General features: G+C 33.2%; 4 protein-coding genes and 1 non-coding gene across 7 annotated transcripts; 3 read left to right on the top strand and 2 right to left on the bottom strand.

Moving 5' to 3' along the window:
• LOC104743262 (uncharacterized protein At2g29880-like) lies at window positions 8,436-9,189 on the bottom strand. The gene is made up of 2 exons (XM_019235440.1): window positions 9,064-9,189; window positions 8,436-8,975 (listed from the first exon to the last, which is right to left on the bottom strand). The coding sequence occupies exons 1-2, from the start codon at window positions 9,187-9,189 to the stop codon at window positions 8,436-8,438; spliced, it is 666 nt and encodes a 221-aa protein (XP_019090985.1).
• On the top strand, window positions 13,521-14,533 carry LOC104739906 (dehydration-responsive element-binding protein 1F-like). The gene has a single exon (XM_010460386.1). The coding sequence runs from the start codon at window positions 13,735-13,737 to the stop codon at window positions 14,356-14,358; it is 624 nt and encodes a 207-aa protein (XP_010458688.1). The 5' UTR covers window positions 13,521-13,734; the 3' UTR covers window positions 14,359-14,533.
• Window positions 15,720-18,584, top strand: LOC104739905 (UDP-galactose/UDP-glucose transporter 4-like). 2 transcript variants are annotated; one of them, XM_010460384.2, is made up of 7 exons: window positions 15,720-16,118; window positions 16,677-16,705; window positions 16,810-17,011; window positions 17,420-17,662; window positions 17,755-17,856; window positions 17,962-18,069; window positions 18,286-18,584. In XM_010460384.2, exons 1-7 carry the CDS (start codon window positions 15,990-15,992, stop codon window positions 18,517-18,519), a joined length of 1,047 nt encoding a protein of 348 aa, XP_010458686.1. In that variant the 5' UTR covers window positions 15,720-15,989; the 3' UTR covers window positions 18,520-18,584. The 2 variants fall into 2 exon arrangements, with proteins under 2 accessions (XP_010458686.1, XP_010458687.1); XM_010460385.2 differs by lacking the exon at window positions 18,286-18,584 and adding an exon at window positions 18,160-18,244 and having other exon boundaries at window positions 15,721-16,118.
• Window positions 18,814-18,885, top strand: TRNAG-UCC. Its single transcript has one exon. It is a non-coding gene; the product is annotated as a tRNA-Gly (tRNA).
• On the bottom strand, window positions 18,944-22,015 carry LOC104739904 (calcium-dependent protein kinase 26). 2 transcript variants are annotated; one of them, XM_010460383.2, is made up of 6 exons: window positions 21,856-22,015; window positions 21,534-21,784; window positions 20,617-21,354; window positions 20,231-20,527; window positions 19,656-20,045; window positions 19,101-19,390 (listed from the first exon to the last, which is right to left on the bottom strand). In XM_010460383.2, the coding sequence occupies exons 3-6, from the start codon at window positions 21,209-21,211 to the stop codon at window positions 19,101-19,103; spliced, it is 1,572 nt and encodes a 523-aa protein (XP_010458685.1). In that variant the 5' UTR covers window positions 21,212-21,354; window positions 21,534-21,784; window positions 21,856-22,015. The 2 variants fall into 2 exon arrangements, with proteins under 2 accessions (XP_010458684.1, XP_010458685.1); XM_010460382.2 differs by lacking the exon at window positions 21,534-21,784 and having other exon boundaries at window positions 18,944-19,390; window positions 21,856-22,014.

Genomic DNA, 25,198 nt, shown 5'->3' with positions numbered 1-25,198 from the left:
GCCTCCTGTATTGTTTGCTATCTGGAATAAGTGCAGTCTCAGCTGCAGATAACTTCTTAAATGGTTTATTGACAACCTTCACTGCATCAATACACTCTGTATCCAAAATTTCTTCATCAGCTTGCACAGTAGACTTTGCAAGGTTAGCTTCAGCTTTCCGTTCCGATAAACCAGTTGAAGACATCTGCAAATCAGGTTTCATAGGAATAGGAGAAGGTTTACAATCAGAAAAACCTGTAGCTTCCAGAAAATCGAGCACATACTTCCTTTGACTAAGAGTAATCCCTTCATCATTCCTTGCGATTTCAATACCGAGAAAGAACTTTGGAGTACCAAGATCTCTCAGTTGAAAAACGGAACCCAATTGATCCCGTAAAGCACAAGCTGCATCAGCATTAGTACTAGCAATCAATATGTCATCCACATACACTACAACTACCAGAAACTGATCACCTGTTTCTTTCACAAACAAAGTGTGTTCTCCATGGCATGTTTCAAAACCAAAACTCTTTAGAGTTGATTTAAACTTGAGAAACCACTGCCGAGATGCCTGTTTAAGCCCATAAATTGACTTATGTAATCGACACACTGCATTTGCTGGTACTGTTTCTCCTAGTATCTCTTCATAACCTGGTGGCAACTTCATGTAAATTTCCTCATCAAGGTCACCATTCAAGAATGCATTTGAAATGTCCAATTGGTGTAAGGACCATTGCATCTTGGGTGCGAGAGAAATAATCATCTTGACTGTTGTCAGTTTAGCAACCGGTGAAAAAGTGTCACTAAAATCAATTCCCTCTTGCTGAGTATACCCTTTAGCCACCAATCTTGCTTTATATCTTTCAATACTGCCATTTGCATGGTATTTTATTGTGAAAATCCATTTTCAACCTACAGCAACTTTACCATGTGGTAAATCACTCACACTCCAAGTTCCAGTCCTTATAAAAGCTCCAATCTCTTTTCCACAAGCATCAACCCACACCTTATCAAGCCTAGCTTCTGAATATCTTTGCGGTATCTTCGCTTTAGTGACGATATTAGTGAAGGCATAGAAAGGCTCAGATAGATAAGAATAAGAGATATAATTTGCTAATGGATAAGGGAAAGTATTTTTGTGATTACTATTAGTAAGAGTATTGTTATTATAACAATGAAAGTCCTGTAAGTGGGAAGGCAGTTTTCTCTGCCGAGTTGGTTTAAGTTCAGAAGGAACAGAAACCATGGAAGATGACTCATCAGAATTGTGAGGAGCATCAGAAGATGGTTGCACTAAAGGCGATTGTCCATCATTGATTTGCACAGGAAGAGAAAAATGAGGAAAGAAAGTCTTTGCATCATCTGAGATTGTAGATGATGCAAAAGGAAAAATATCCTCATAGAATATGACATGTCGAGAAACAGAAACTGAGTATGTCTCTATGTCTAGTAGCTTGTAGCCCTTAAAACCTGAAGGATAACCTAGAAAAACACAAGCTCTAGCCCTAGGATCAAACTTAGTTCTAGACTTAGGAGAAGTAGAACAATAACATAAACAACCAAAGCTCTTAAGAGAATGATAATCTGGAATTTCTGATGTTAAGCGTTCTAGAGGAGTCTTATTGTCTATAACAGGGGAAGGTAATCTATTTATTAAGAAAACTGCAGTTAACACACAATCCCCCCAATATTCTAAAGGTATACCAGACTGAAACATAAGAGCCCTAGCTACATTCAACAGATGCTGATGTTTCCGTTCTACAACTGAATTTTGTTCAGGGGTTTCAGGACATGAATGAAAAGACTTAATTCCTTTTTGCAAATACAATTCAGTAAATTTCAATTCATTAGCATTATCAGATCTAACAGAACAAACCTTAGTGTTATATTGAGTCTCAACCATTGTTATAAAATCAGGAAAAACATGTAAGACATCAGATTTTTGTTTAAGCATATATAACCAGGTAGCTCTACTATAATCATCAACAATTGTCAGGAAATATCTATAGCCATCTACTGTAGGGACAGAAAAAGGACCCCAAGTATCTATGTGAAGCAATTCAAAAGGTTTATTACGCATGTGATTCATAGATTTGAAAGGTAAATGTTTCTGTTTTGAAAGATGACATATACGACAATGATGAGAATTCTTATTTATAGTTTTCTTTGGTAACAACAAAATATCAGAAAGAGACTCTATTTTAGAAACAGAAGGATGTCCTAATCTTTGATGCCAAATATTAGAATCTACTTTTTGAATAGAACAGACAGACTTACCAGGAAAAGTTGAAGACGACAGATTAACAAGCTTTTTATCAAGACTCAAAACATATAGATTTGCAACTTGACTACCTCTTCCAATCATTACCTCCTGAGTAAGAGCCTGAATGCAACAATCATCAGAAGTAAAAACCACTTTAGACTTCAATGTTTTAGTGACAACACTTACACTCAACAGATTAAATTTGAATTCAGGTATGTATAACACATTATAAAGACCTAAAGCATCTGTGAGTTGAATGTAACCAGTCCCTTCTATTTTAACTGTTTGGCCATTAGGAAGTCTAACATAAGTTCTTTCTAAGGCTTGGTATTCTACATACATCTCCCTCTCATGAGTAACATGATGACTAGCACCTGAATCTATGACCCAAGCTCTAAAAGACAACTCAGTTTCATGAGGTATAGATGAAGTTAACATGTCATAATAGGTGAGATCATAAAGAGAAAGGAAAGTACCAGTCATCTGGGAGATGGTTGGTACAGAATTTGAAGTTGAAGCTATGGCTTTGTCCGGGCAGGCAGTGACACTAGTGGATTGGAGTTTAGAGCTCAAATAAGAAATCATGTGTTGAATCTGATCTTTGGACATATCTTCTTCTTTCTCTTCATGGCAATTCTCCTTTTCACCATAAAATTGATCAGCATTTGTCAAGTTGGTACTTCCCATAAACGTGTTCTTCTTAGCCCTTGGATGACCAGGTGGATAACCATGGACTTTGTAGCACTTATCCACTGTGTGTCCCAAACGAGAGCAATGTGAACATTTCGGTTTCTGAAAGTTCCCTTGAGCCATCAAGATCTGATTCGGTTCTGATTGAACTGTTTGAGTCTGAAAAGCAGAAGGAGTCACCAATGGTTTTCTGTTTCCAACAACACGTTGACTCTCATCCTGATCCAAGATATTATATATTTCACTCAACCCCGGCAATGGCTTCATGTTTAAGATCTGACCTCGAATATTGTTGAAATTATCATTCAACCCCATAAGAAACTGAATCACTCGACTGACCTCCGCTTCTGCAAGTAATTCTTTCACCTGATCACAATCACACTTCTTAACTGTTCGAGACCTAGTGTTGCAAAGTTGTTCCCACAATGTCTTCTTCTTAGTAAAGTAAGTGGACAGATCAAGGTCTCCTTGCTTAAGCGTAATCATAGCCTGCTCCAGTTGGTATTTCCTTGGTAGATTGTTCACTCGAAACCTAGTAAACAAGTCATTCCACATTTCAACAGCATCTTGATAGTAAAGAATGCTATCATAAATCTCCTTGTTGACGACATTTAGGATCCACGACTTCACCATACTGTTACATCTACTCCATATCTTGAAATCAAAATCACTTTCACTTGGTCTCAACATAGATCCATCGATAAAGCAAAGCTTATTCTTAGCCTCTAAACTTATCTTCATCGCTATAGACCAGCTATTGTAATTTGATCCATCTAAGACATGAGCAACGATCGTTAAACCTGGGTGATCGGAGGATTGGAGATTGAAAGGATTATCCGACGGTTCCGATAGGCGCGACATCGATCCTTGAGTTCCGTATCCCTCCGATCGCTGAGAACGTTGCGATTTCCCAAATCCAAGCTCAGGTTCTTCATAGATCGCCGATTCACGAGTAATCTTGGCTGCGGATCCATCGAATTCTGGCGTAACACTTCTACTCTTCAATTTTCCCCCTTTTCGCACCATTTTCTTCAAATCAAAGCTTCGGTAGGTCAATCGAAGAAGATGAAGATGATTGATCGGTGTAAGTTGAAGGAATCGAAAGAAATCGAAGGTGAAATCACCAGATTTTGCGGAAACTAAGCTCTGATACCATAATAGAATCACAGAACAAAGAGAGTTTTGTGAAATAATTTTCTTATTTTCTCAATCGTAACAAACTTTACAAAACTGTGATATATCCGTTGAAATAAACTAAACCGGATCTAAACTAAACCAGAAATCAATTGTATTTAAGTTAACCAATCTTATGTACCAACTACTCTCTAATAGCTTCTTCTTTATATTTGAAAACTCGATAGTGCTCTCTTGCTTCCTCTTCAAAACTTGAAGATCGGAATCCAGATTGTTTCTTTTTGCTTCGCAGTATTAGTAACTGAAAATCAAAGAAGCAAATGTACATTTGTGAAGGTAAGTTTTTCGTATTAATAGTGCTTAGTGAGAGATTAATTAATGCTTTATATGAGACGAATGGTGAAATGGTTAATTTCATTAGTTACATTTTTTCTTTTCACTTTCAAATTACTAGAGGTGTTTTGGCAAGGATTACTTTAGAATAACATAAGAACTATAAATTTACACATTGGTTTCTTATTTCTTGACGTAGTAATTTAGTGTCGCTGAAATAAAGTTTATCGTTTTATAGAGACTAGGTTTATAGTCCAAAAAAAAAGAGGTTTAATTAGTAAGCTCCGGCAAATTATTAATACACGGAATATACATATAATTTGCCTATAATAGTACAATGTACATTAATTAAATGTGTTCACATATTCTTAAGTTCCGAAAGAGAAAAATAAAAGATGAAAGAAGAACACACGCAACTGACACTCACGAGACAGCATGAAGCCTTAACTATTGGGCAACCAACATGTCTCTTTGTCTCTAATTCTTACATTTTATTTCAACGCTTTTTTCCTTCAAAATGTCAACATCATCGTCACTTATCAACGCTTTTACAACTCAAATGAATTCATTTAAAAATTATCGAAATTGTGATAAACTTGGATGTTAATAAATTACTAGATAATAACCCGTGTTGTTGCACGGAGAGTGAAATTTTTGTTTGACTTATTACATTTATAAATATATTTATTTATTATATTATTTAAATTTATATTGGTTTGAATTCATCAAGTTAATGAAAATTTAAAAAGTAATCGTTTCACCAAAAATTTTAGATTGACATGATGACAAATCTGGATAGAATGTGAACTGAATTAGTGTTCGTTATCGTTAGATTTTTATCAAAATCATGAACTATCAAATCAGATAAAAAATCACAGAAAACTAAAATTACATGAACCGGATAGTTTAAATAAAATTGTTAACCCGATCAAACCCGTCCGGTAAGCCATCCTGTAACGGATTTAAATATATTGAGCCGCAAAATGTCTTTGCATTCGTCCCGCTTGAATTTGTGAGATCCGCGTGGGTTACACATGCATTTCAGTAAATTATTTTTTCTAATATATAAAGTATATTTAAAGCTTAAACTTAATTAATACTAATAAAGTTATGTGATAAAGTTTTTAAAAATGACACATTTGTTTTTTTTCAAAACACAATGACATAGTTGTAAATAATAAATCTAAATAAGACTAAATAGCTAAATATGTCTCGACCTCTCTGGCGACGACACATCAGCTTTTTCAAAAGTGTGCTTTTCTATTAATATATAAGGGATTTTAATAAATTTCCATATATACATCACATCATTGTCGATGTTTTTTGTTTGTTTAAACTGAACGTTCAATGTGGTAATTTATTATCTTCTGTTTAGTACTAAATTTTGATTTTTTTTCTTTTTCTTCTTTCATAATTTTATTTATCAAAAAAAAAATATAATAAAATTATATATATATATATGTTTTGTAGTGAGATGATTAAGTATACATAGATTTACAAGCTGATTTTCCTCCGTAGAGTAGTCTTAGAGGGGGTATTAAACTTGATATTCTTAGGATTTGGTAGGATTTTAAAATTGTAGAATTCTGAAAGATTTTAAGAGATTTGATAGTGTTTTAGAGTTGTTCTATCAAAAAAAAGGAAAATAAAATGTGATTTTATGAGATTCTATTAGATTCTATGAGATTTTAGTAAACTTTGAATGATTTTAAAAATATTTTATAACACCAAAAAAAGAAAACTCTATACCATAACATAACTATTACATAAAGCAGAATTTGCCCCAAATACATTATTTATATTGGTGGTTTGTTGGCCACGTGATTGAAAAGGAAGTCTATGTGCAGTGGAGAACTGCTACGATGAAATGGTTGTTTGGTCTGCAAGGAAGACAATTGTCGAGTCACTAGGTTGCAAGTCGTTTTCAAAACAGAGAAAAGAAAAGAAAATAAACTTTTACGTTTCTAGACAAGAACCAAAACAGAGAAAAGAAAAAAGAATTACCCAACAAAGGAAATGAAATAATCTAAAAATAAAGCATAGTCATAGTGACCCCATATTCATAGCATCAATCTACATGCTTGCAGCTATATTTGCTCTCCATGTATTAGCGAGCACTCTTTGTTATTCTTGAGTACCATGAAGCTGTTCTTCTTCTTCATCATTTCTTTGATCAACGTTAGTTTCTTCGACATCATCTTCTTCTGGAGGAAACAAATCGGAACGACATTCTTTACGGAGATAATTATGTAAACCAACACAAGCAATTACTAACTCTACGTGCGTCTTATATGGAAAGGATGGTGCATATTTGAAGATGTGAAATCTTGACTTGAAGATGCCAAAAATCCTCTCTATTATATTTCGCAAGCTAGAGTGACGATTGTTGAACAACTCATTTGGATTTACAGGGTCTTTTCCTTGTCCTCTAAAGTCTTGCAGATGATAGCGAGTACTTCGGAATGGAGCTAAAAAAATGCGTCGATTGGCGAATCCACAATCAACTAAGTAAAATTTTCCTGGAGTTTAAAATTATAGGTGAGATAAATTGCAGATATATAAGATAGCAGTTTAGTTTTATACAAATATAAGTGAGACATACCTTCAGGAACTACTAATTTGTTTGTGTTTCTTGTTAAAACATCATGTAATACCTTTGCATCGTGAGCTGAACCTTTCCACCGCTAAGAACATACGTAAATTCTAAATCAAAATTACATGCAGCTAAGACATTTTGTGATATTTGTCCTTTTCGATTACGATAGCTAGCCGTGTCTTGTCCTAGTATCATTGCAAGGATATGAGTTCTATCAATCGCCCCCACACAATCCTAAAAATAATATAAACAAAATATCAGTCATATAATTTTTTGAAATACTTGGAAACGAGCAGAAGAAAAAAAATTATCATACCTTAAAATAAAGATAAAATCGAGTGCTGTCTATTATTTTTGTAGGAATTGCAAATCCAGGCTTAGCCATAAAACTTGGAGCAAGTGCTTTTAATGCCTTTAGAATTGTGTTAAAGCTCTTACTTATTGAGAATTTTGATCTCTGGAATCTATCTTCAGCTACAACGTACCTCGCATTTTGACTAACGATGAACAAAAATGTGGCAAGCATTTCTTCAACAGAAACATATGTTATGTCGGTTAAATCCATCTTCAATCTAAGAATAGAGCATAGTTTCAGAAATGCTTCTGGGTACATACGATATAGCTCTCGAAAATGCTCACGCTCTTTAGTTTCAGCCAACGCCTTCAGTATATACTCATGTCCAAGTGTTGTTGCTGATTTTCTAATCTGGCGTGGTATCTGCGGTACGAAATATCGAGTTCTCGCTGACAAAACCAATAACATAATATCAACATCTAATTTGAAATTTCTCATTCTTTTTCTTTTTCTTCTAGATTCTATCTCTTCACTTTCCTGAACAATGCGATCCATTGTTAAAATCCTACACACAAAAAAATAACATAGCTATAAATCATAACAAACAGCTCCTAATCATCAAGAGAGAAAAAAAAATGAACGATAAGCATAATATAGAGATAACTGAACGATAAGCATAATATAATCACATAATCGTAAACAAAACGATACAAAAGCATAGAACAATGAGAAAATTTGGAACTTACAAGAAGAAACTGACGGCTGGTGTGTGGAAATAAAACAAATGAGGGTGAGCAGCAAATATATATTAACCCTACCTCTAATGTTTTTTGCCCGCCACTATGTCCTAAAAATCTATATTTTACCCGGCAAAAACAAATCTTATAACTAACATGAAAATATGCAACATGTATACACAAAACATGTATAATCTTATTTTGACATAGCATAAACGTGTATACATTTTTTAGTACTAGTACGTAGCACAAAACATGATTTATAATCTGATTTATATGTAAAATGAAAGAAATAACCAAGACCAGGGTTAAATAAATAAAAAGAATAAAGAAAAACTCATCATGTATTACTAAAATGAAAACGAACAAGTATATTATCGAAAAAGAAAACCATTTTCAGTCCATTTTTCATGGTTTACGAAGGTTTTGTATGATCCATCCCTTGCGATCTGCTATCGACATATTAACGAACCCATATTTCATCCCTAAGCTGTGAATGAGTGTCATGGATTCGTAACACAAATCTTTCTCCAAATCAGGAATTTCTTTGATAGCTTCCCACACATTATTAGCCTTATCCTCAGCTTCTTTTTCTTCAGATTCTTTTTCCCACCTTTTCTTTATCATGTCAAAAATCTGGTGACTAATTTCTGTGTTCACTTCATTAGAAGCATTGGTTGAATTAAGTGCAGCAGTTCTAGCTTTCTTTCTATGAGGTAGCTTTTCTCCTCTTCTTTTCTCTAATGAACGAAAACTTCTTGAACAGATGTATCTTCGTAGGCTCTCCTCAACTTGAACAGATGTATCTTCTTGATATGCATCTTCATCAATGGCATCACCTAATCCCATGGCATTTTTGCCAGTTGCAACATTTGTTGAAAATATCAGGTGTAAATCTCCGAAATCTTCAAATGTTTCATCACGCAGATGATTTTTATTTGTATGAGCCTATTCAAAACATAAAAACCATTTTAGTAATTTTGGTACATAAGAAACACTACTATATTCACAAACTGTATACTATAAAGTTTCTTACCTTCAAATAGTCATCCCATACTTCATCTCTAGCTGTGAATTTCTTTGTTTCAGGATCCCATCCAAAACCAGAGCTGAAACGGAAAAGTTCTGCCAAGCCGTTGTACCTACCCCTCAAAACCTTCATCCTATTTGTATACTCCTTATAAGTTTTTTTAATACCAAGATTTTTGTTTAGAGTTGCTAATACTCTTGTCTCCACAGTTAATTTGCTGAACTTGCCACTAGCATCACGATAACCATCGTTGATTGCATCAACTAGCAGCTGCACTAACATCTTGCTTTCAGGTTCTAACCAATGATTATATGGATTTTTATTTTTTTCCACTACCTGTGAATTTTCCATGGTACTATGGCCACACAATACAAAAAAAAACCAAAGACATTTATATTAGTTATGCTACACCCCAGATCTTAACAAGTATTATTATTAAATGGCCGTCAATACGTTTCTAAGCTAAACTAGCTTTCAAATTGCTTTCAATGGTATCTACTAGCTATCACCATGTTCTCTTATATCTTTCATGATACAAAACGTGGAAATACAACAATTAAAGTAATTCAGTAGGAAAAACTCACCTTGACAGAAACGGAGATGAACTTCAAGTATGATGATAGTAATTGTGCAGGGCAGAAGAAAACCTACAGATCGAGATATATATATGCACCAATAATTTAACCCTAATAAGAAAACAACATAAAAAGCCCATATACTCAAAAAGAACAGCCCATAAACCATGATCCACCGTCAAATTGCAGTACAAAAACAAAATGATCTCCTTTCTCACGTGTGATCTCCTTTCTCAAACTCATTACGCCTTCCCCTATGCTCTCCACTATACTGCAGAAACATCCATAGACACAATACCAGTATTCAAACCAGTTGTCTATTTCTTAACTCAATTCACAAATAACTACACCATAGAAGACACTTGACCAATGAGCAAAGTCTCTAACACTCGACCAATGCCTATACCAAGACCCTAGACAAATTCAAATGTTATAGACAGAAGTAACTTACCCTGCAACTTATGCAAAATCACACTAGTCTTATGCTAATTGCTAAACACCGGAACAATGTTGCTAAAATCACACTAAGAACGACAATAGAACACTCAATACCACATCAAATTCAACATATTCGAAACTAAAATGTGGTTATACACAGAAGTATAATCTGAAAAAAATGCAGAAGTATAATCTGAAAAAAATGCAGAAGTATAACCAATAAGTAAAAAAAATCAAATAATTCCTAACCACACATTGAAAAAAGATGATCAAAATTATACCAGAAGCAGTCTTCCAAATCATTGGAGAAGTGTTGTCAAGGACCGATTTCTTCCGAGATTCCATCTCGTCGCTCCAAATCTATCAAAAGGCATGAATAATGATCCAAATTCCATTATTCGATTTAAAAAAAAAAACAATCGAATGATTTTTGTTTTCTTGTTATGTTCGTAATTCGGTTAAAGAAGAGATTATTTACCATTGTTGTTGTTGTTGTTGTTGTCGTCTTGATCATCATTAGTTCCTCTTCTTCTTCTTTACAAAATCGTCTTGATCCGAAAATCTTAGGAAGAATTGACTAAAACAAGGAATGTTGTAAAAAATTGATTAATTGAAAGAGAATTAATGGGTTTCACGTCGTGACATTTTCCAAGAGAATCAAAATCGATAATAATTTAAGGAGGAAGAGAGAGAGAACCTTCTTCTTAATCTCGCTACGGAGGCTGTGTTCTCAGAGTCGCTATCTTCTATTCAGTGTATGATTTGCTATGACAAGCTTGGGCGATCTGCCAATATCTGGTCTTGCTCCAGCTGTTAATCTAGAGAGAGAGAGGATTCGGAGGATTGTACATAGGATCGGAGAGGAGAAGTTAAAGGTTTTGAGAGAGAGAAAGAGACGATGCTTCACCGGGGTCATATGATTATGTCGGTTGGGTTGCGTTGAGTTGGGTTGCTGTTGATTGTTTTTTTTTTACCAGAAATTCTCACAAATTCCATCTCATAATATATGATTTTGGTACTCATATTTTTCAACTAAAAAATAAACAAAAATTTTATAGAATCATTCTAAGTAGCAATTTTTAAAAAAGTTGTAATATTTTGAATAACAATAGATTTTAAATAAGTTTTGTAAATCATTAATTGAATAACAAGAAATTATACGTTATTTTAAATGATTTTATATAAATTCCAAGTTAAATAACATATAATTTTAAAAAATTATTAAAAATTATTAATTAAATAACAAATAATTTTAAAAATCCTCTAAAACTTTCTAAAATACAAGTTTAATATCCCTTTTAAAGTGTTGGTTAAAATAAAAGAAAGGGATTAAATGTGCTATAATCTACTCCTAGTATAGTAGTACAAAAATACTCAGTTCCCACGGAAATCCCACGTGTTAGTCACAACTAATATCCTTAATATGGAAATGAGTCACGTGTTCTTTATCCACGAAAACAAATATAGAAATAAAATTCTTAGATATACTTATATCTTTTTAATTAAAAATGGATATTTTGGTCCTGAAAGACGAAAGCTCAGCATGGGAGAGCTCAGCTGGACCCAACTATCCGAATTTAATATTAACTATATACTTGAGTTAAACAACAAAGCCAAAAAATTATGTTTGACCAAAAGATTCCAGGAATGTTCTTTGTCTGTATTTTTTAAAACCACTTTAAGTGTTAAATAAAAGGATAGCCGTGGTTTAATGTGCATTATATCGTAGTAGTATTTTGAGTTGAATGGATTATCTCGATAACGTATTTCACCACCACTCATAAATTCATATATAATAATATTAAAGATAATACTATTGATTTGTATTTAAAAAAAATAACCAACAAAATTAAGCGATGAGTGATTAAATTTACTTTATCAATTTTATGGTAAATGACTTCCTCGTGAGAGATTTCTTAGTCAGTGTATATAGATTGATACATTTTTCAATACTATGATATATTTTCTTCTTTCNTAATATATGATTTTGGTACTCATATTTTTCAACTAAAAAATAAACAAAAATTTTATAGAATCATTCTAAGTAGCAATTTTTAAAAAAGTTGTAATATTTTGAATAACAATAGATTTTAAATAAGTTTTGTAAATCATTAATTGAATAACAAGAAATTATACGTTATTTTAAATGATTTTATATAAATTCCAAGTTAAATAACATATAATTTTAAAAAATTATTAAAAATTATTAATTAAATAACAAATAATTTTAAAAATCCTCTAAAACTTTCTAAAATACAAGTTTAATATCCCTTTTAAAGTGTTGGTTAAAATAAAAGAAAGGGATTAAATGTGCTATAATCTACTCCTAGTATAGTAGTACAAAAATACTCAGTTCCCACGGAAATCCCACGTGTTAGTCACAACTAATATCCTTAATATGGAAATGAGTCACGTGTTCTTTATCCACGAAAACAAATATAGAAATAAAATTCTTAGATATACTTATATCTTTTTAATTAAAAATGGATATTTTGGTCCTGAAAGACGAAAGCTCAGCATGGGAGAGCTCAGCTGGACCCAACTATCCGAATTTAATATTAACTATATACTTGAGTTAAACAACAAAGCCAAAAAATTATGTTTGACCAAAAGATTCCAGGAATGTTCTTTGTCTGTATTTTTTAAAACCACTTTAAGTGTTAAATAAAAGGATAGCCGTGGTTTAATGTGCATTATATCGTAGTAGTATTTTGAGTTGAATGGATTATCTCGATAACGTATTTCACCACCACTCATAAATTCATATATAATAATATTAAAGATAATACTATTGATTTGTATTTAAAAAAAATAACCAACAAAATTAAGCGATGAGTGATTAAATTTACTTTATCAATTTTATGGTAAATGACTTCCTCGTGAGAGATTTCTTAGTCAGTGTATATAGATTGATACATTTTTCAATACTATGATATATTTTCTTCTTTCTCTATTGGTAAAAAAAACATGTGTCATGTTGAAAGAGGAAAGTTGTCCGTTGTTTATTTTAGTAACTAACACTCACTACTAATAGAGTAATAATAGCCATGCCCTCTTACTTGTGAAATCATAATAATTACAGACCAATCCCATTCCCATAATTTGGTAAAGAAACCTCAACGTAAGCACTGATGAATACTAGCTAGAGTTAAATATAAATGTGCCGAATTAGATCTTCCAATGTTTAAAAGAAGAAACACTTTTTTTTTTATGGGTTCAAGCTCAAACACACAAACACAAATAAGAATAAATAAATCTAGAACGAACCTTTTGGGTAAATAACGGCTAACAGCTAATATAAGTGGCATACGTGGGATAAGATAATAATAAAATCATAAAAGTGTGTGTTACGCGCGTTCATTTCGCATAGTTTTGTAGGTCCCCTCATGTCCTACCGTATCCTATATATATTACACTTCTCTGCTTCCTTCACTCCCAGCAAAAAAAGAACAGAGCTCTAAGTCAGAAACAAAACAAACAAAAACAGACTCTTCTCACTCGAACAAAACTTCAATATTTTGTAACCAAATCCTCACAAGAAAATCGAATCCATATCTTCTTCTTTTTTTAACCCTTCTTTAAAACAGTAATTGAAGTTAACCGGAGTGTTCCTTTTCTTTTGTTTCATTTTTCCGGCGAATTTGTTTCGTACTTTTTAGGAGTTATGATGAACAACGACGAGATTATTCTGGCGGAGATGAGGCCTAAGAAACGAGCGGGAAGGAGAGTGTTCAAGGAGACACGTCACCCTGTTTACAGAGGTATACGTCGGAGGAACGGCGACAAATGGGTCTGCGAAGTCCGAGAGCCTATCCACCAACGCCGCATTTGGCTCGGTACTTATCCCACTGCTGATATGGCTGCTCGTGCACACGACGTGGCGGTTCTGGCCCTGCGCGGGAGATCCGTGTGTTTGAATTTCGCCGACTCCGCTTGGCGGCTCCCTGTGCCTGAGTCCAACCACCCAGATGTCATAAGAAGAGCCGCGGCCGAAGCAGCCGAGATGTTTAGGCCGGCGGACTTCGGCGGTGGAATTACGGTTTTACCCTTTTCAGGAGATGAAGTGGATTTGGGTTCTGGTTCAGGATCTGGTTCGGGTTCGGAGGAGTTGAATTCTTCTTCGTATGGATATGGGGACTACGAAGAAGTGTCGACGACGATGATGAGGCTCGCGGAGGAGCCGTTAATGTCACCACCACGGTCATATATGGAAGACATGACTCCTAACGTTTACATGGAAGAAGAGACGTGTTATGAAGATATGTCACTATGGAGTTACAACTACTGAATTCAAGTTACATTTAAAGTTAAAAGAGTGTATGTAAGTAAAGAGTTCAAGGGTTTTGCGTTAGTGTCCTTTGGTCGAGTTTAGAACTTAGAAGGTTCCTTGATGGTATTAATTTTGTAATATTCTTGGATCTTTCTTCATTATAAATTTTATAAAACGATTGGGCTTTCACGAACCTGTGTATACATATAGCCTAAGCCCAATTTGCAATTCAACTTGATAGACAGTTGTAGTAGATATGCAAACTTCCAAAGAAAAAAAAGGATCATCTACTTGGAATCAAATCTTACAAGGATACTAACTACTAAACTAGCAGATAAAAATCTTTGACTATTAGAGATTGACAGTTTGACACCATTGGTATATACTACTATATACAGTTTTTGACTTGAGAATATTATATCCATACTTCACGACTTAAAAATATTATATTTTTTCCGTATCATAAAGGTTAATGTTCTAGGATTTTTTCTTATATCACAAAATATGATTTTTTAAATGTATTTAATGCATTTTTATTGTTGAAATCAAATAACTAATTAATGTTTTTATTTTTATAATAAACAATTAAAAATAGATATGCAGTTAAATGACAAATATAAAAAAAATATGAGTAAATGAGTATTAAAAAGATTATAAAACAAAAGTAGTTAATAATAATACAATATTTGTTATTTTTTTTAATTTTGGTGAAAATTCTAAAAAATCATCTATAAAGAAGTATTTATGAATTTCGACGACTTATCAATGTCAATAATAAGTTTTTTACTGTGGAATTGCAATTCCCGAAATACTCTGCATGTCACGATTGCAAATAATAAATTCGATATCTTGAAACATAATTCATGGTAGGTCGCTTTTACGGAATTTTTGATCGAGGTCTTCAGATTTATATTTATTTGTCAAAATGCCAAAATAAATTGGTAGAGAATTAAAAATTTCTGAGTCTGACGTGGCATGGCGCGGAACTAAAGCGTGAAACACGTGGCTGTTTGGAACTGATTTTGCCAGTTCATCATTCGCTCTAACTCAAACAAGTTTACGCAAGTAAGTGCGTGTTTCATCAATAATCATCTAAAATCCAAATTACTTTCACGGATTTATTTTTCAAACTCTCAAATTCGAATATTCTCTAAGTTTGTTTAATCAGTTCACCAACAACTTTGATTGAGTTTTTTTTTTTGGGTCTAATAAGTAAACATTGTTATGATGTTATCTAAGTAATAAGATAAATACAAAAATATAAGCTATAGAACAATAAAAGACAATTAGACCCTTTTTAGCGTAGACAAATTAGACCCTTAATCTCTCCAATTCCAAGTAGTGATATATTTAAATACGAAGTACTTTGATAAAAAGTGATCGTGAGCGTTAAGTTAGATAGAGAGAGAGTAAGAGAGAAAACAAAATATAGATATCCAAAAGGAGAATTGTTTTGTTCTTTCTTCAGTTTGATATTTATACCTTTCTTCATCTACTTGTCAATATCCACTGACTCTTCTTCCACTTTTTTACTAATCCTACATATTCAAAAAGAGATCAAATTTTTCTATATGTAACATTCCTCCTCCTTGGTTTGATTTTTGATTTTTTCTCTTTCTCTCTCTCTCTTTGTTCGAGAGATCGAGATCATGAAGAACAGCGAAGAACAAATGATGTCACTCTTTGGAATTCCTCTTTCTGATAAACCGAGATGGCAACAATTTCTCATCTGTTCTTCCGGTTTTTTCTTTGGTTACCTCGTTAATGGCATCTGTGAGGTTCGTTTTTTATTTTTATTTTATTTTATTTTAAATCTTTTTATATATAATTCTGATAATACCAAATCAGTACTAGGATCGGATCATAAACATTTTTTTTCGATTTTTCATGAATTTTTGTATTTGTTCTTTGATTTGATTAAGTCTGTGTGAAATTCCGGTTTTGCATGCGGTGTGTTTCTCTGTTTTTTTTTTATGGCCGAGAAAATTCCAAGGTTAAGAGATGAATCCGGTCTTCTTCTTCTAAAAATAATTTCTTTAGAACAAAAGACTTTTACCGAAAACAAAGGTGAAGATTAGGAATGCAAATATTTTTTTATTATTATTATTAAATCTGAGATTTGTATACAATTAATACAAATATATACTATAAAATTTAATTTCTCGAGATTCTGCTTCTTTTTTGTTCCTCCTCTTGAGATTCTGTAGTTTTTTGCTTAATATATTTGTAAACAGTAATTAGATGCTAATTTGTTAACATTTTTATTTGACTAAGATTTCGGATCTTTTATTTCATACGCTCTGTTTATTTTTTTTTTGCTTTTCTTAAATTTGCAGGAATATGTGTACAACCGGCTTAAATTCAGGTAATTTTATATATCAAATTTTATTTGAAACATATTAATAATATAATATTTGAATTATATACAAGTATTGAATTATATATTATACGTTTGTTTGTACGTTGCAGTTATGGATGGTATTTCACATTTGCGCAAGGATTGGTGTATATTGCTCTGATTTACATGCATGGCTTCAGGACGAAGCAAATGGTGAATCCATGGAAGACTTACGTGAAACTATCTGGTGTTCTTATGGGATCTCATGGCCTCACCAAAGGCTCCTTGGCTTATCTTAATTACCCTGCTCAAATCATGTTCAAATCCACTAAGGTATATCTTATATAAATAAGATTAATTAACTTCAACCAAGTAGTGGTGTAGTCCAATACTGTCACTAGTAGAGTCCAGCCGAGGAATTATGGTTTGGTACGTAATCTTTGGGATCAATTTTTGTTCAATGTAGAGCATTGTTGTGGTAATTGCTGGTTTAGTAGGTAACGTAAAAATTTGGTTGCATAGGTTAATGATAATCTCGTCTTAGCTCTATTTGTGGTCCTAGACTCCAAATTATATTGTTAGTAACGGTATTGAATTTGTATCAATACATATAAGGTGTATAATAATATGAAAAACCTCTCCTAATTCTTCTGGAGTATGACTTAGCAAGAAATGTGCATTTTTCTTAATGAAAGGATCCTATTGTACTTCTCTAACCTTGATTTTTGCCTCTTTCTCTAGGTTTTGCCGGTTATGGTAATGGGAGCATTTATACCTGGTTTGAGAAGAAAGTACCCAGTCCACGAGTACATATCCGCTTTGCTACTTGTAATTGGTTTGATCTTATTCACATTAGCTGATGCCCATTCATCCCCAGACTTTAGCATAATTGGGGTTATGATGATCTCGGGCGCTCTCATCATGGACGCCTTTCTTGGTAACTTGCAAGAAGCTATCTTCACGATGAATCCCGAGACAACACAAGTAATTCATTTTTTTTTACAGTTTCTTCTATGGTATAATATCCCTCTCTCTGGAATAACGTGTAATGGGGTTTTCTTTCTCTTTGATGGTAGATGGAGATGTTGTTCTGCTCGACGGTAGTTGGTTTACCGTTCTTACTGGCACCAATGATTCTTACCGGAGAGCTCTTCACAGCTTGGACTTCATGCGCTCAAGTAAGCTTTATATATTATTAAGATACCATTTACTCTAATTCTTATTTGACCACTGACTAATGTAAATTTTAATTATATTTAATTTCTGTAATTGACATTTTATAGCATCCATATATATATGGAGTGTTGGTGTTCGAAGCCATGGCAACATTTATCGGACAAGTCTCTGTTTTATGCCTCATTGCGCTCTTTGGCGCAGCCACAACTGCTATGGTAAAACTATTTTAACCATTTTAACTATTGCATTTCAGTTTAGTATATAACCGATAAAGCATTTAGGACTATAATTTATTTGATTTGTAGATATTGGTGCAACTTTATTCGATCTGAAAGAAGAAATCTACAATATCTTGAATCGTACAAAACTTAAGCCATATTATTTTATTTTTTTTTTTTATTTTATTTTATTTTTTTTTGTCTTGGGAGTAGATAACAACAGCGAGAAAAGCAGTTACGTTGTTGCTCTCGTACTTGATATTCACAAAGCCTTTAACGGAACAGCACGGCTCGGGATTGTTACTCATCTCTATGGGCATTATCCTCAAGATGGTTCCAGATCCAAATCCAAACTCTAAATCTTCGGGTTCAAGTCAGACACCCAAGAAGTTGGAACAGGTTAAGTTTGAGAAGGAAGACGATGAAGAGAGTCGGTCTTTGGTCTAATAAACGACGAGAGAAATGTTTAAAAAACTTAATTTCTTAGTTCGTTTCACATTTTTTATCTTCAATATGTTTTGTGTTATTAGAAAGTAGATTTTGTTTTACTTCTTTGTAGTTTAGAATCTTTAACTCGAAACTTACTCGGAAATTCAATTTGAAACTTGATCAATAAATACAATTGCAAAGAAAATGTTTGGGTTTTTCACTACAATTTATTTTGATGTGATCATGATGGAACTAAACGAATTAGCAAGAACGTAGGTTTATCATATTAGATATCAATATACGGTTCGTTAAGCGTCTGTAGTCCAACGGTTAGGATAATTGCCTTCCAAGCAATAGACCCGGGTTCGACTCCCGGCAGACGCAGCTTTTATCCTTTATTTTTTTCGAATTAGACATATAATTGGACCATATCTTTTCTAAAAAAATCAAAATCACACTCTATTTTCCAATTGGTTTATACAGTTGAGGTCAGTTTCCATGAAAATGTTTTACTACAAAACCAAGAGATTGCAGGAACAAAATCAGATGTGTACAATATTTTACTGATAACAGTTATCTTCTTTCTTCTTCTTCTTGCTCTAGCAAACGAGCGACAATCTGAGGGATGGAGCGGTGGGAATATGCGTGCAAGATGCCCATCTGATTATAGACTCTGTGACTGCAACATCCACCACCAACTGATCTAGCTCTCCTAGTCCTATGGTCCGGTTCCTTTTGCTGTGCAGTCCTGACATTCTTGACCAGTTTCCTCTTTCCCTTCTTGTCTCTGACTTTCCTGCTGCTTCCGTCTGATTCTCCCCTGCTTCCTCACGCCTCTCAAGTTGTGAAGAAGAATCAGGTGACGGCAGTGACCTCTTTGGGCTTGAGTCTGTAAAAATGGGACACAGATTCTTTAATCAGCTCTTTCAAATACCAGACTTCCGGTAACAATGCCAAGGAAGAAGATTAGATTATATTAACACAAACTCAACTACAGTCAACAGAAAAAGATTTGGTTTGGAAACAGAGAATGCTGAGATATTGATTCGTGAGTTTGAAGTTAATGTCTTTGCCATTTTTAGAAAGTATATGACTTATAGCAATCATCAAACCCAACATTCTAGTTTCTAAGCAAGGAAGAGTGAAGTATGTACCTCGAAGTTTTCCAACTGTTTCAGTGATGTCATTGTTCTGTGTCGTCACTGGCCCTGAGCTAAAAAAGCTAAAGCTTGGCATGGAGGGGATTCCAGTTGACGAGAAGCCAGCTGAGGTTGATTCCGGTTGTATGCCATCAAAAGAAAACCCACCAAAACCGGAATTTGGCAGTGTGTTGTTATCCGCAGGTAAGAAAGACGAGAATGATGATTTACAATCGTTGTCTGTTGACTGCTCTAATTGTGCCATGCTAAAGCTATAATCTTGTTCTCGGGAAACACATTGTGTGGAGAAAGAGCATCCACCATTCTCCAATCCTTCACAGCCAAACACATCCTGATCATATTTTTCTTGACCTGATTCAGATACTTGCTCCATCCACGAGTGAGCTACAAATAAATGCACAAAAATTATCACTCTGCTGTAGTTCAGAAATGTATAGGCAACACTAAAAAGTAAGATCTTGGTGTCTTTGCCAGTTTAGGAACATGGATAACTTTCTCATGACTACTACCATTCAAGGAAATTAATTATCATTTCAAGTTTATAAGAAACGATGGACAAGATGACATACCTAGAACTTCATCAGCTGATAACCTTTGGGAAGGATCAACACAAAGCATCCCCCGGATCAAATCCTTAGCGTATGAAGTTATATGATCCCATGGCTCTGCAGAAAATCTCAAATCTGCAGCCCTGACAGCATCAAAAATCTTTGACTTAGTCTTTCCCCAAAAGGGAGGTACTCCACTGAGAAGAATGTACAAAATAACCCCTGCACTCCATACATCAGCAGCTTGGTTATATCCCCCTGACAATACTTCTGGGGCTATGTAAAACGGACTACCAACTGTCCCGCTCAACTTTTCCCCTGCTTATACAAAAACATATTCTTAGAATACACAATCTCCATTTCTGGATTTGATAACTTACAAAAAGACAGTGTTTCCTCTATCTTACCAGGCTTTATATAAGTTGCCAGCCCAAAATCAGCCAATTTGATAGGAGATGAAGAAGACATTGTGGCCATAAGAATGTTCTCAGGTTTCAAATCTCTGTGGACAATACCGCTATCGTGACAAAACTTAACCACTTGCATCAAATGCTTGAAGAGCACCCTAGCACGGAACTCCGAATACCTTCCATATTTCTCAAGCTTATGAAAAAGCTCACCACCTGCGCATAGTTCCATCACAAGATGCACAGAATCTTCCTCCTCATAAACCGCTTTGAGATTCACCACGTTCGGGTGCCCAGCTAACTTAGCCATTATAGCAATCTCGAGTTTGATACTCTTCATGTCGTCTTGTGTAACCAATCTGTCTTTAGAGATAGACTTGCAAGCAAGCCTCTCTCCAGTTAACTTATCAGAACATACTCTTATGACACCAAACTGACCCCAGCCTAACTGTTCCCCAAGCACATATCGATCTTTTAAGTTGGAAACGTTTACAGGGTTTAGAATGGTTTCAGTAAGGCTTGCAACTTTAAAGCAGTTGCAGAATTCAAATAAAAGCGGGCTCGTATTCTCCTTATCAGCTATGTCCATACCCATATATATCCAAATCTCCACCTAGCAATAAAATCTCAGTTTACTAAATTTACCGCCTTATAATAATACCCAATTAGGCCTAATCTGGCAAGGGAAGCTACTCTTCGACGAAACCGTTAGCTGCATTCACCTTCGTATCCTCCGATCTGTAAAGTTTCAAAAGACATAAACCTCAGATTTAAGCACTGATCTACAAAGTAACACCAACTGAAATTGAAAGAATAAAAAAGTCTAGCTTTTGAATTCCCACAAATGAAACCCAATTGCTTTCACCCAGTTTAGATTGAGAGAACAACTCAAACAAAAAACCCATAGATCAAAGTACCTTCCAGAGGGCAAAGGACTAACTCACAGCACAAAACTCCATTTCTAGCTCAAAAAAAAAGTCCAACTAAAATAGGCAAAAACCTCGAATTGAGGTTATTGAAATGCATCTGGATCTCGAATTAATCAACTAGACAGCCTTAAATTAAGCCACAAAAAGAGTAAAAGAAGAAACTTGCAGGAATCTAGATAAGAACAAGAGCATAAAAGTTCATCCCCCAACTGCTTCAACTTGTAAGGTAATCAATCCAACTGCTTCAAAAAGATGAGTTTTTTAATTTTCTGAAACTCATAAAGAGATTGAAAATTTCTGGAAATTTTACCTCTTTTTGGTTTTGGGCAAAGAGTAGTGAGAATCGAATCACGTCGAAGAGCAAACGAACAGCTATAGGTTGCAGCGAAGAGACCAAACCCAGTCCTCTCCTCTCTCTCTCTCTACTTGCTCTCTCTCTCTCTCTTCTCTTTCAAATTAAAATGTCGTGTCAACTTGTTACCGGGAGAACCAGTTTCACGTTTACTTACTTCACGACAAGTTTTTTCTAATTTACAATTCAGACCACTGCTTTTTCGTCTAATTCCTACTTATTACCTCATACTTTTTCGATTCTAAGGTTAGACCATTCGCGACGCGAGAGGCCGGCCACATGTTTATCCACGAATATTGAATTTAAAATATCCAGTTCTATTTTTATAATATTCATTTTTGATGACGTATTCACATGTTATAACTAAATTTTGTAAACAGAATATTGCATATTACATTTACCACTATACCATTGTTTTTGTGGCTTTCTACTTTGTAGCATCAATACTAATAAAAAGTTGGAGCTATAAGCTCTTAACGTCATCCACATAAGATTTTAAACAACCAATAGAAATTTGACATATCACTTATTAACATTTTATATAATTTCCAGAATTTTTAATATTAAAAATTATTTTAAACAACCTATAATGATTTGACATGTCATTCATTAATATTTTTCAAAATTTACAGAATTTTTTAGAAAAATGAAAATTTTAAATTTCTGGAAATCAAAGAACTAAGCACAATATCTCACATCCGCTAGAAATTTTTTAGACAATGGTTCAGAACCAGTATAAATAAGATTAATATGCTTCCAACAACGAATGAGTAGGAAAGCTTGATTTATCAGGCGTCCAAGTTTAAAAGTTTTATTTGGTTTGATCTAGTTTTTTATTTGATCAAATTAAAACTTTAAACAGTTTCAAAAAAATATTATAATATTTAAAAATTTTAAAAGTTTAAATATTATAAATATTGAAACGTTTAAAAGTTCTTAGCTTTTAAAAAGTTTTTTTAATATTATAAGTTTTAAATTTTAAAAGTTTAAAATATTATAAATATTGAAAATTTTTAAAAGGTTCAAATTTTATATTTCGAAACCTTTTAAAAGTTTAAAATATTATAAATATTGATGCAAAACATAAATTATCTTATTTATCTACATTTGTGCTTTTTATTTCTTATGAGCTGTAAAACATATTTTTGTGTATGATTTTATAGATGAGTTGATATTCTTTCATTAATTTTTTATTTTTGGGTCTAAGGAAGAAGGATTGACATCGCAAGACCTTAATTTGATGTTTGAGTCAAATTTTGAGGTTTAAAGAAGAAAGATGGACGACAAACACACATGTTTTATTAGCTATACATAGGCATGACCAGGGTTACGGTTGTCACGGTTAAGGTTTATTAACCATCGGTTATGGTTAGAAATTTTTGTAACCTTAACCAGAACCATTTAACAAACGGTTAAACGGTTACGTTTAAATACGGTTACGGTTCAAGCGGTTACTGTTATATACGGTTACGGTTATTTGATAATATGATACGGTTGATATTATTTGATGATATAATATAATTGATATTATTTATTTATAATTAATATGTTCTTATAGTGTACTCATATTTCTATATATCATATGATTCATATTAAATAAATAATTATTAGTATATTTTATTATGTTTTTAAAATATTATAAACCAAGTAAGGATTTTGGTTTGAGAAGTTTCTAAACGCGTGGATCTAAAACCAAATAAGTATATGGATAAAATTGTCAATAATTGGGTGCATGTGTTGACTATGCTGGTAATCATGAATTTCACAAATTTTATGAGAAAAGAAATGATTTTGTTCTTGGAGTTTGATGGGTTAACAAGTTGCGTGGTAGTCTAAAAAAAGGTTTTTCAGTGGAAGAATGTGAAGAAGTTGACGAGGAAGAAGAAGAAAAAGAGTATAACGAAGAACCAAACAGTAAAAGTTACGATGACAATTAACACAAAATTTGACAATGAAAATGACAAGAAAAAATATGAAGAATATAAATTAAATATGTGGTAGCGATCAATTAAATATGAAAACATTGAATAAAAAACACGAAAACATAGGTGGTAGCGATCAATTAAATATGAAAACGAGTTAAATTTATGATTATAAAATTGTTTCGTTTTTCTGGTGATCAAAGAAAATGGTTTAGGATATATGAGGTCATCAGTTTGATTTGCCTAGTCTGGACGTCAAGTTAAATTTATGTTTTTTTATCAGATTTGATTTTATAACACAACTGATTTTTATATTTTAAAAAATTGTGTATCTGAAATTTAATTTTTTTCTTTAGTATTAATTTTAATTTTTTATAAAATAATATTTTATTATCGTAATCAATCATATATAATTTTTATCAAAATATATCAAATAAATCCACGCTTAGCGTCAATTCAAACCTAGTATATATAAAAAAAAATCTATCAAATAATAACATGCTATTCCATGTTTCGGATAAGGGAATAATATAAATACAGAACGGTATGCTATGATCCTAGTACGGGATTGGACAAGAAAAGATTTGTAAAGATAAAATGTAAAGTAAAAAACCTAACTATTGGAAAGTTATCCAGCGGCGAAAAAGATGAAAGAGCCACACGAACAAAGCTTTTTATAGCTCGTGACGATAATAATATTAGCCAATACCCATTTCAAGTATGCCACGTTGTACGTATGGAGCGGGACCTAGATGTCTTCCACTTCTTTCTGTCTTTTTTTTTTTTTTCTTTTTTCTTTTCTGGTTGCTTCGCTGTCTGAGACCATAGAAGACTAATTGATTGAGTAAACTAACTTAATTTACTAGTATAATTTTTTTATTGAGCCTAACACTAATATTATATTAGGTAACTTAACTTAATCATTAGAGTCAGTCAGTTCGATTTGTCTATGCTTTTGAGAACCAGAGAGATCTCTATCTGTATTTCATGTTAATGAGCTGTACAAGCATATTGTACTCCATTTTCTTTTCTTTTTTCTCTTTTATTTTCCAAATTATAATTTTTTTGGATGTCACGTAATCGAAGTTCGAGTATAAGAAAATTATCGTATAATGTATGATGGGCTTTGAGTCCGTTTCGTTTGATAATTGAATCGAGCTTGGCCCATATAATTATCGTATCTTGAATTGAACACACGGAAGATGTATAGAATTTCTACTAATAAATAGTAGAGTTATTTTCCCCAAAAAAAAAAAAAATAGTAGGGTTAATAACACACGCTGATCAAGCAATCCTCTTAAGCAACAATTGTTTCTTCAACATATTTCAATAAAATTTTCTCATCTAGAATATTGTTAAACCTAAATCAGTTTCGGGTT

Source organism: Camelina sativa, chromosome 14 (assembly GCF_000633955.1).
Source record: "Camelina sativa cultivar DH55 chromosome 14, Cs, whole genome shotgun sequence".
Taxonomy (NCBI): Eukaryota; Viridiplantae; Streptophyta; class Magnoliopsida; order Brassicales; family Brassicaceae; genus Camelina; species Camelina sativa.
The sequence above is the reverse complement of the archived record's forward strand: the minus strand, read 5'-3'. Positions and strand labels throughout refer to the sequence as shown.